The sequence below is a fragment of the Ambystoma mexicanum genome, chromosome 8, assembly GCF_040938575.1.
Source record: "Ambystoma mexicanum isolate Mex_15411 chromosome 8, UKY_AmexF1_1, whole genome shotgun sequence".
NCBI classification, from domain to species: domain Eukaryota; kingdom Metazoa; phylum Chordata; class Amphibia; order Caudata; family Ambystomatidae; genus Ambystoma; species Ambystoma mexicanum.
The window spans coordinates 76,967,129-76,979,119 of NC_090929.1; the positions used below are offsets into that span (position 1 = coordinate 76,967,129).

An 11,991-nucleotide genomic window follows, 5' to 3' on the forward strand; every position below is an offset into this window, starting at 1 on the left:
GGGCAGTTGTTGCAGTCCAGGGAAACCACTGTTCTTTGGGCAGTTGGTGCAGTCTAGGGAAACCTCAGTTCTTTGGGCAGTTGGTGCAGTCCGGGGAAACCTCAGTTCTTTGGGCAGTTGGTGCAGTCTGGGGAAACCCCTGTTCTTTGTGCAGTTGGTGCAGTCTAGGGAAACCTCAGTTCTTTGGGCAGTTGGTGCAGTCTGGGGAAACCCCAGTTCTTTGGGCACTTAGTGCAGTCCGGGGAAACCTCAGTTCTTTGGTCAGTGACTGCATGGTAAGAGACACCCCCTTCTTGCATAGCTTCTGCTACCCACTGCTTAGCGTGACCATGCATTTGCCAAGTGTCTGAACATGTCTTGCCCCTCTTTCTTCCCCAGCAGATTCCCCCATGACGAGGTGAACCACCTGAGCATCAACGAGTCCAAGAACTTCTATGGGGGCATCGTCAGCATCATTCCCTTAGTCCTGGACAACCTGAAGCTGGGCATCGCCACCCTGGAGAAGCCCAAAGCCACGCCCCGCCTCGAGAAGACCAACAGTAACGGAACCTGCCCTGTGCCAAGGAAAGCGGCAGTGCCTACGCCGGGGGGCTGCCACAACAATGCCGCACAAACCACTGTGACCATCCAAGACGAAAACAGCCAGCCTCATGGTGGCACGTGCGGGGTGAGGAAACGCCCCACCCGCCCGGCCTGGAAGCCCAATGGGCGCTACAGCAAGTTCTGATGCCACAGGCCTCACCCTCCCTGAGTCAATAAGGGCAGTTTTAGGGACCACAGTGAATTATATAGTCGAGTGCCCATGAAAGGTCAAAGGTTACTCGTGAACCGGCACCCGAGGATCTTCGGCCCTGGGCTCTTCCATTGCTATGCATACTGTGCCAGCTCTGTGTTTAGGGTGGGCTATTCCTTTTGGGGGCATAATGAAATCTGATTTACATATGGTTGGACCCCTTCTGGTATGGCACAGCACACTAAACAATGATGGACTTGAATGCTACCTAGAGGGGTTCCCAGTGGTTACACAGCCTTGGAGTAAGCATCTCCACCCATCAGCTTCTGGCGGATCGCCCTAAATGAGGAAGGGTGTGATCAGATGTGGGTACCTTTTCTGCTCAAGCCAGGTCTGGGGGTTGCAGTGGGGGATGCAGTCAGGAGCTTGGGCTGGGCTGATCCCCTTGGAGGCCTAGTTAAGAGGGGTCTGCACATGGCTGGTCGCCTTCTCTAATGTACCCAGATGAGGAAAGAGGATGGCACGGAAAGCTGCCAGAGGGCCTGCCAGTGGTTAGGAAGCCTTTTTGTGGCATTTGGGTGGGACACCAATGCGTAGCTTGGCACAGCATGCGATCATATGGAGGAGGCCAGCACCGGACCACCTCTGGTCACCTTCTGTACTCGGCTCTCCCCTAGTGCCACTGATCATCTCTCCTGGCCTGGTCACAGGTGGAGGGGGCGTGGGGGCACCAGTAATCACCAGCTGGGGCTAGGCAAATCAATCAACCCCCCCCCTTAATGTGGCAGTGCCCCCTAGCCAGCACACAAGCTTCTGCCTCACTGTGCACTGAATGTAGTGTGTAAGCCCAATGTAGGCAGCCCAGGGCCCTGCGTGCCTTCTGCAGAGGCCTGTGTGCACCCTACAGGTCAGAAGTGTGTATCCCAACTGCTTCATTTCCGCATTGTCTATCCTTATGAGGTCGATAAAATGAGTAGAATTGATTTAAGTAACAGCACTTACTATTTAAGTAGCAATTTCGTGTGTTGTGTAAAATGTGTAAATGCCATTTGCATTCATGATAGATATATATATAAATATATATATATATATGAGTATACTGTATATATCACTGCTTTGACAGAACACAGTTCTGGCGGTAAATCCACCAATTTACCGACAGACTAGTTTACTGTTACCGCCACTTGGTCCTGCGGCATTTCTACGCTATTACGAGGGGTGGTGTAAATTCCCATTTTTAGAGTCGATAGCACTCCATGAGGATTTTTGGCAGATTTAGCAAGGGCGGTAATAACCGGAGCGGTATATTTTTGGCAGATTTAGCAAGGGCGGTAATAACCGGAGCGGTATAGTAGTGTAATATCACTCAGGCAAATCTGCCGATTTTTGGAGGTAAAGTGGAAGATTTCTCTTGCTGGTACATCCTCCACTTTACCTCACATTTGGACAGTACAGTAAGAGTGGTAGTTAGTCCATTACCGTCAAACTAAGTGGCATTAGCACAATTTCCTCCACTTTTTTACAGCACTGCAAAGCTCATAACCAGGCCCAGTGTTCTGTTCTTTTTGGTAAAGAGACTTGCAATAGTTTGGATGTTTAAAAACAAAATGAGTTGATGCTGTCAGACGGGAAGGATTCAATCCCACAGTGCGCTGGTTGCACCCAGATCCATGCAAGACATGCACAACCCACCGCAAGCACACTAGAGCGGCACCAGGGGGCACTGCACAGGATGCTGTCAGCCGGGAAGGATTCAATCCCACAGCGCGCTGGTTGCACCCAGATCCATGCAAGACATGCACAACCCACCGCAAGCACACTAGAGCGGCACCAGGGGGCACTGCACAGGATGCTGTCAGCCGGGAAGGATTCAATCCCACAGCGCGCTGGTTGCACCCAGATCCATGCAAGACATGCACAACCCACCGCAAGCACACGAGAGGGGCACCAGGGGGGCACTGCACAGGATGCTGTCAGCCGGGAAGGATTCAATCCCACAGCGCGCTGGTTGCACCCAGATCCATACAAGACATGCACAACCCACCGCAAGCACACTAGAGGGGCACCAGGGGGGCACTGCACAGGATGCTGTCAGCCGGGAAGGATTCAATCCCACAGCGCGCTGGTTGCACCCAGATCCATACAAGACATGCACAACCCACCGCAAGCACACTAGAGCGGCACCAGGGGGCACTGCACAGGATGCTGTCAGCCGGGAAGGATTCAATCCCACAGCGCGCTGGTTGCACCCAGATCTATGCAAGACATGCACAACCCACCGCAAGCACACTAGAGGGGCAAAGCACTGGATGCTGTCAGACGGGAATGATTCAATCCCACAGCGCGCTGGTTGCACCCAGATTCATGCAAGACATGCACAACCCACCGCAAGCACAGTAGAGAGGCACCAGGGGGCACTGCACTGGATGCTGTCAGACGGGAATGATTCAATCCCACAGCGTGCTGGTTGCACCCAGATTCATGCAAGACATGCACAACCCACCGCAAGCACACTAGAGGGGCACCAGGGGGCACTGCACAGGATGCTGTCACCCGGGAAGGATTGACTCCCGCAGCGCGCTGGTTGCACCCAGATTCATGCAAGACATGCACAACCCACCGCAAGCACAGTACAGGGGCACCAGGGGGCACTGCACAGGATGCTGTCACCCGGGAAGGATTCAATCCCACAGCACGCTGGTTGCACCCAGATCTATGCAAGACATGCACAACCCACCGCAAGCACAGTAGAGGGGCACCAGGGGGCGCTGCACTGGATGCTGTCAGACGGGAATGATTCAATCCCACAGCGTGCTGGTTGCACCCAGATTCATGCAAGACATGCACAACCCACCGCAAGCACACTAGAGGGGCACCAGGGGGCACTGCACAGGATGCTGTCACCCGGGAAGGATTGACTCCCACAGCGCGCTGGTTGCACCCAGATTCATGCAAGACATGCACAACCCACCACAAGCACAGTACAGGGGCACCAGGGGGCACCAGGGGGCACTGCACTGGATGCTGTCAGACGGGAATGATTCAATCCCACAGCGTGCTGGTTGCACCCAGATTCATGCAAGACATGCACAACCCACCGCAAGCACACTAGAGGGGCACCAGGGGGCACTGCACAGGATGCTGTCACCCGGGAAGGATTGACTCCCGCAGCGCGCTGGTTGCACCCAGATTCATGCAAGACATGCACAACCCACCGCAAGCACAGTACAGGGGCACCAGGGGGCACTGCACAGGATGCTGTCACCCGGGAAGGATTCAATCCCACAGCACGCTGGTTGCACCCAGATCTATGCAAGACATGCACAACCCACCGCAAGCACAGTAGAGGGGCACCAGGGGGCGCTGCACTGGATGCTGTCAGACGGGAATGATTCAATCCCACAGCGCGCTGGTTGCACCCAGATTCATGCAAGACATGCACAACCCACCGCAAGCACACTAGAGGGGCACCAGGGGGCAATGCACAGGATGCTGTCACCCGGGAAGGATTGACTCCCACAGCGCGCTGGTTGCACCCAGATTCATGCAAGACATGCACAACCCACCACAAGCACAGTACAGGGGCACCAGGGGGCACTGCACAGGATGCTGTCACCCGGGAAGGATTCAATCCCACAGCACGCTGGTTGCACCCAGATCTATGCAAGACATGCACAACCCACCGCAAGCACAGTAGAGGGGCACCAGGGGGCACTGCACTGGATCTAAAGACATCACATTGTACCCTTGTCTTTGGAGGCAACAATCCTTGTTCCAGTCCCGAGTCCAAGGGCTTCCATTAACCCATTGTTTGACCCGCTGTCTTATCAGCAGCAAGATAGCTTGGTGGGTTGAGCAGTCGCTACAGAGATCTGCGTGCAACTTGCAGGCCATAGTTTCGAATCGCAGCAGGGCTTGCTCAGCCTTTCATCTGTTGGAGCATGAGCAAATGAGATTTGTGATTACAACATTGATGGTTTAAGCGGCGAGGGGCCATTTGGTTTGTGTTCTGTGCTATATATTGGTAATACCATTACAGTGCATCAGCAGCACCATGATATGCACTATCTGCCATCAGTGTAACACTTCCTGGCGCCAGAGCTTCTTTTCTGGCCACCTGTAGAGGACACTCTTTATTGTAACTAGCACACTTCAGTGCCTGGCCTGGAAGTTTAAAACTGTGACCCAATTCGAAATAGATGGAATTGCCACCCTGTGCCGTCTCCAGTGACTGGATAAACTGTCTGCAGCTGCTCTACCCTGGACCCTAGCCGCCCTCTCCAGTAACTGGATGGACAGTCTGGAGACTCCGGCTGCTCTACCCTGGACCCTAGCCGCCCTCTCCAGTAACTGGATGGACAGTCTGGAGACTCCGGCTGCTCTACCCTGGACCCTAGCCGCCATCTCCAGTAACTGGATGGACAGTCTGGAGACTCCGGCTGCTCTACCCTGGACCCTAGCCGCCCTCTCCAGTAACTGGATGGACAGTCTGGAGACTCCGGCTGCTCTACCCTGGACCCTAGCCGCCATCTCCAGTAACCGGATGGACTGTCTGGAGACTCCGGCTGCTCTACCCTGGACCCTAGCCGCCATCTCCAGTAACCGGATGGACTGTCTGGAGACTCCGGCTGCTCTACCCTGGACCCTATCCGCCCTCTCCAGTAACCGCATAGACTGTCTGGAGACTCCGGCTGCTCTACCCTGGACCCTAGCCGCCCTCTCCAGTAACCGGATAGACAGTCTGGAGACTCCGGCTGCTCTACCCTGGACCCTAGCCGCCCTCTCCAGTAACCGGATAGACAGTCTGGAGACTCCGGCTGCTCTACCCTGGACCCGAGCCGCCCTCTCCAGTAACCGGATAGACAGTCTGGAGACTCCGGCTGCTCTACCCTGGACCCGAGCCGCCCTCTCCAGTAACCGGATAGACAGTCTGGAGACTCCGGCTGCTCTACCCTGGACCCTAGCCGCCCTCTCCAGTAACCGGATAGACAGTCTGGAGACTCCGGCTGCTCTACCCTGGACCCTAGCCGCCCTCTCCAGTAACCGGATAGACAGTCTGGAGACTCCAGCTGCTCTACCCTGGACCCTAGCCGCCCTCTCCAGTAACCGGATAGACAGTCTGGAGACTCCAGCTGCTCTACCCTGGACCCTAGCCGCCCTCTCCAGTAACCGGATAGACAGTCTGGAGACTCCAGCTGCTCTACCCTGGACCCTAGCCGCCCTCTCCAGTAACCGGATAGACAGTCTGGAGACTCCAGCTGCTCTACCCTGGACCCTAGCCGCCCTCTCCAGTAACCGGATAGACAGTCTGGAGACTCCAGCTGCTCTACCCTGGACCCAAGCCGCCATCTCCAGTAACCGGATAGACAGTCTGGAGACTCCAGCTGCTCTACCCTGGACCCTAGCCGCCATCTCCAGTAACCGGACAGACTGTCTGGAGACTCCAGCTGCTCTACCCTGGACCCTAGCCGCCATCTCCAGTAACTGCATAGACAGTCTGGAGACTCCAGCTGCTCTACCCTAGACCCTAGCCACCATCGCCAGTAACTGGATAGACTGGAGACACCAGCTGCTCTACCATGGACCCTAGCCGCCATCTCCAGTAACTGGATACCCAGTCTGGAGACGCCAGCTGCTCTACCCTGGACCCTAGCCACCATCTCCAGTAACTGGATAGACTGTAGACTCCAGCTGCTCCACCCTGGACCCTAGCGGTTCTAGACTATGAATGCTGTAATATAATGCTGTTCTCTTCCATTGAACCATGTACCGCGTCTAAAATCAAGTACTGTGTTTGTATGATAATGTGTACTGTAAAGTGAATTGTAAGCATCTGTTCCCTCCCTTAATGTAATGCCAATTGACATTCTGTAAATGTGTTCAGACACCTACCTTTATACCGTAACCTGTATTTCAATCCCAGTGCACATGTGACATGCCCAGATCCTCCTCACTTCTACATACCCTGGTACAATCACAAATGCTGTGCTGTGTGACTTCTACATACCCTGGTACAAGCCCACATGCGGTGCTGTGTGACAGGCTCAGTCCCCTCCTACAATCCGAAATGCTGTACTGTGTGGCAGGGTCAGTTCCCTCCTACAATCCGAAATGCTGTGCTGTGTGACAGGCTCAGTAGCTTCCTACAATCCTCAATGCTGTGCTGTGTGACAGGCTCAGTTCCCTCCTACAATCCCAAATGCTGTGCTGTGTGACAGGCTCAGTTGCTTCCTACAACCCCACATGCTGTGTTGTGTGACAGGCTCAGTTCCCTCCTACAATCCCAAATGCTGTGCTGTGCGACAGGCTCAGTTCCCTCCTACAATCTAAAATGCTGTGTTGTGTGACAGACTCAGTTCCCTCCTACACTCCTGCATGCTGTGCTGTGTGACAGGCTCAGTTCCCTGCTACAATCCCACATGGTGTGCTGTGTTACAGGCTCAGTTTCCCCCTACAATCCCTCATGCTGTGCTGTTTACCTGTGCACAATCCTGCATGTAGTGCTACGAGGCATTCTCAGATGTCATCACATTTCTGAATACTGTGGTACAATCACGCATGTAGTACTGTGTGACACACCCAGACCCCCCCTCACTTGGTAGATTTTCATGTACAGTAACCCCCTTACACCCCTCAGCACAATTCCACAGCACTGGTTACCATGCCATGTTTCCTCCCCAATAACTGCGTTGGGTGCAGTCCAGCAGCCAATGATGTAAGACGTGTCAGCTCTGTATCATGGCCGTAATTTTAGGGGGGGACAGGGGTGTTTGTCCCCCCGAACTTTCATGGCACACCATTTTGTCCCCATTCATTTGAATGAGGCATCTTTTCATCAGATGTCATGTCCCCCCCCAACATTTTCGGCAAAGTTACTCCACTGCTCTGTATTGCTGCATACGCGGTTGAACATGCTTCGACTCCCCCCCACGTGCTATATGACAGGCACTACTGTCTAATGTGCTAGGTTTTCCCCCCCCTCTCGCCCCGTGTGCAATATGCCATGGTACAGTGCCACTACCCCGGTTCCCTCCTCTTTGCTGCGCCATGGTACAGTCCTATATGTAATAGTGCACTTTTAAGATGCTGCAAGTGGCTCGTGGCAGCCCTGTTCATGTTGTGTTTCCCTTCCCGGCAGATTTAGCTCAGAGTGCCTCCTTCTCCGAAACAGAAGACCTCCTCCTGAATAAAAGCATCTGCACCCTCATGCCCTGTGTGTTCTGTGGTTCTGTTCTTTCCTCCTTACAGGCGGAACTCACGCCCCGGTGCAGTGAGTGGCTGAAGTGGGACTCCGCCCACTGCACCAGCCAATCAGCAGCCTGACGCCCCAGTGAGTTTTCCTGTGCAGCACAAGCAAATGTGTCCCTCTGTACAGGTTCCTGACTGAGGAGGCTGAAGACCCCCTTGTTTAGCCTGTGGGGGATCCAGCCTCAAAAGGTCATAGGATAAAAGGCGGTCCTACATCCTGTGCCTCTTGTTACCTGTAAAGGGGGCAGGGCATACTCTGACCTTTCCCCCTCTCAGACATACGCCTTCTTCCATTTTCTTGTGTGTAAATGTCACACAGTTTTCCTTCTGACCACTGTCTGGTTCCCACCGGGCGTGGGCGCAATACACTGGTATTGTCATGTGTGTAAATATGTTTTATGTGAAGCACTTTAGATAAAAGCACTATATACATTATAATAAATAACACGTTATTGCATATTGTTTTGGGTATGGTTAGGGAGATTTTTCAAGTGTCCTCTACTGGGACCTTGGAAAAAAAACAATCTCTAGTGAGGAGTAAGTTATTCCTACCTCTGCTAGGGTGGCTGAACCCTGGCTTCACTCTCAGCCGGGTGGAGGACTACAGCTAGTCCTACATAAAGACACAACGAAGGTGAGCCCACACAGCAGATTCACTGAATAAAAATACCCTTACAATACAGTCCATCTTTAAGAAACCTTTACAGAAGGAAAATAAAGTGTATACCGAGACCACCAGGGAAAGAGTAGCACCTCCCCTTACAATAGTAACACAATAGTAACAATGCATGAGCTATTTGAGAGTCTTATGGTTTTTGTTTAGTGTAGACTGTTGCCAGCGCTCCTATACCTATGGGTCTTGTCCCAGCTCTGTATAAATAATAAATCAAATACATACAAATTAGAAACCGTTCTCAAATGTAAACAAAAACTTTAAAATTACGAGGTAGGCATTGAGAAGGAAGATTGCAGAAGTGGAGCAGAAGCTCTGTTTCAGTAAGTGTTGTGATCAGGGTCATGGAGCCCACCAGATGAGAACCAGGCCCAGGTATAGCAATCAGAGGCATAGAGAAGGAAGATTGCAGAAGTGGCGCAGAAGCTCTGTTTCAGTAAGTGTTGTGATCAGGGTCATGGAGCTCACCAGATGAGACCCAGGCCCAGGTATAGCAATCAGAGGCATTGAGAAGGAAGGTTGCAGAAGTGGAGCAGAAGCTCTGTTTCAGTAAGTGTTGTGATCAGGGTCATGGAGCCCACCAGATGAGACCCAGGCCCAGGTATAGCAATCAGAGGCATAGAGAAGGAAGATTGGAAGCTCTGTTTCAGTAAGTGTTGTGATCAGGGTCATGGAGCTCACCAGATGAGACCCAGGCCCAGGTATAGCAATCAGAGGCATAGAGAAGGAAGATTGCAGAAGTGGAGCAGAAGCTCTGTTTCAGTAAGTGTTGTGATCAGGGTCATGGAGCTCACCAGATGAGACCCAGGCCCAGGTATAGCAATCAGAGGCATTGAGAAGGAAGGTTGCAGAAGTGGAGCAGAAGCTCTGTTTCAGTAAGTGTGTGATCAGGGTCATGGAGCCCACCAGATGAGACCCAGGCCCAGGTATAGCAATCAGAGGCATAGAGAAGGAAGGTTGCAGAAGTGGAGCAGAAGCTCTGTTTCAGTAAGTGTTGTGATCAGGGTCATGGAGCCCACCAGATGAGACCCAGGCCCAGGTATAGCAATCAGAGGCATTGAGAAGGAAGGTTGCAGAAGTGGAGCAGAAGCTCTGTTTCAGTAAGTGTTGTGATCAGGGTCATGGAGCCCACCAGATGAGACCCAGGCCCAGGTATAGCAATCAGAGGCATTGAGAAGGAAGGTTGCAGAAGTGGAGCAGAAGCTCTGTTTCAGTAAGTGTTGTGATCAGGGTCATGGAGCCCACCAGATGAGACCCAGGCCCAGGTATAGCAATCAGAGGCATTGAGAAGGAAGGTTGCAGAAGTGGAGCAGAAGCTCTGGGTCATGGAGCCCACCAGATGAGACCCAGGCCCAGGTATAGCAATCAGAGGCATAGAGAAGGAAGGTTGCAGAAGTGGAGCAGAAGCTCTGTTTCAGTAAGTGTTGTGATCAGGGTCATGGAGCCCACCAGATGAGACCCAGGCCCAGGTATAGCAATCAGAGGCATAGAGAAGGAAGGTTGCAGAAGTGGAGCAGAAGCTCTGTTTCAGTAAGTGTGTGATCAGGGTCATGGAGCCCACCAGATGAGACCCAGGCCCAGGTATAGCAATCAGAGGCATTGAGAAAGAAGGTTGCAGAAGTGGAGCAGAAGCTCTGTTTCAGTAAGTGTTGTGATCAGGGTCATGGAGCCCACCAGATGAGACCCAGGCCCAGGTATAGCAATCAGAGGCATAGAGAAGGAAGATTGCAGAAGTGGAGCAGAAGCTGTGTTTCAGTAAGTGTTGTGATCAGGGTCATGGAGCCCACCAGATGAGACCCAGGCCCAGGTATAGCAATCAGAGGCATAGAGAAGGAAGGTTGCAGAAGTGGAGCAGAAGCTCTGTTTCAGTAAGTGTGTGATCAGGGTCATGGAGCTCACCAGATGAGACCCAGGCCCAGGTATAGCAATCAGAGGCATTGAGAAGGAAGGTTGCAGAAGTGGAGCAGAAGCTCTGTTTCAGTAAGTGTTGTGATCAGGGTCATGGAGCCCACCAGATGAGACCCAGGCCCAGGTATAGCAATCAGAGGCATAGAGAAGGAAGATTGCAGAAGTGGAGCAGAAGCTCTGTTTCAGTAAGTGTTGTGATCAGGGTCATGGAGCTCACCAGATGAGACCCAGGCCCAGGTATAGCAATCAGAGGCATAGAGAAGGAAGGTTGCAGAAGTGGAGCAGAAGCTCTGTTTCAGTAAGTGTGTGATCAGGGTCATGGAGCTCACCAGATGAGACCCAGGCCCAGGTATAGCAATCAGAGGCATTGAGAAGGAAGGTTGCAGAAGTGGAGCAGAAGCTCTGTTTCAGTAAGTGTTGTGATCAGGGTCATGGAGCCCACCAGATGAGACCCAGGCCCAGGTATAGCAATCAGAGGCATAGAGAAGGAAGATTGCAGAAGTGGAGCAGAAGCTCTGTTTCAGTAAGTGTGTGATCAGGGTCATGGAGCCCACCAGATGAGACCCAGGCCCAGGTATAGCAATCAGAGGCATAGAGAAGGAAGGTTGCAGAAGTGGAGCAGAAGCTCTGTTTCAGTAAGTGTTGTGATCAGGGTCATGGAGCCCACCAGATGAGACCCATGTTTAGTAATCAGAGGCATAGAGAAGGAAGGTTGCAGAAGTGGAGCAGAAGCTCTGTTTCAGTAAGTGTTGTGATCAGGGTCATGGAGCCCACCAGATGAGACCCAGGCCCAGGTATAGCAATCAGAGGCATAGAGAAGGAAGATTGCAGAAGTGGAGCAGAAGCTCTGTTTCAGTAAGTGTTGTGATCAGGGTCATGGAGCTCACCAGATGAGACCCAGGCCCAGGTATAGCAATCAGAGGCATAGAGAAGGAAGATTGCAGAAGTGGAGCAGAAGCTCTGTTTCAGTAAGTGTTGTGATCAGGGTCATGGAGCTCACCAGATGAGACCCAGGCCCAGGTATAGCAATCAGAGGCATTGAGAAGGAAGGTTGCAGAAGTGGAGCAGAAGCTCTGTTTCAGTAAGTGTGTGATCAGGGTCATGGAGCTCACCAGATGAGACCCAGGCCCAGCTATAGCAATCAGAGGCATTGAGAAGGAAGGTTGCAGAAGTGGAGCAGAAGCTCTGTTTCAGTAAGTGTTGTGATCAGGGTCATGGAGCCCACCAGATGAGACCCAGGCCCAGGTATAGCAATCAGAGGCATATAGAAGGAAGATTGCAGAAGTGGAGCAGAAGCTCTGTTTCAGTAAGTGTTGTGATCAGGGTCATGGAGCCCACCAGATGAGACCCAGGCCCAGGTATAGCAATCAGAGGCATAGAGAAGGAAGGTTGCAGAAGTGGAGCAGAAGCTCTGTTTCAGTAAGTGTTG

At 52.6% G+C, this 11,991-nt stretch overlaps 1 protein-coding gene across 3 annotated transcripts in view; it reads left to right on the plus strand.

The window, feature by feature from the left end:
• SPACA9 (sperm acrosome associated 9) overlaps positions 1–7,940 on the plus strand; it is a 128,561-nt gene extending 120,621 nt beyond the window's left edge. Inside the window, exons 4-5 of one of the 3 annotated variants that reach the window (XM_069609317.1) lie at positions 379–667; positions 7,872–7,940. In XM_069609317.1, the coding sequence (XP_069465418.1) occupies positions 379–667; positions 7,872–7,877 (295 nt within the window). In that variant the 3' untranslated portion in view covers positions 7,878–7,940. Of the gene's footprint in view, positions 1–378 lie in introns of all 3 variants that reach the window. The other 2 variants (XM_069609315.1, XM_069609316.1) reach the window with 2 other exon arrangements.
• Positions 7,941–11,991: the final 4,051 nt, after the last annotated feature.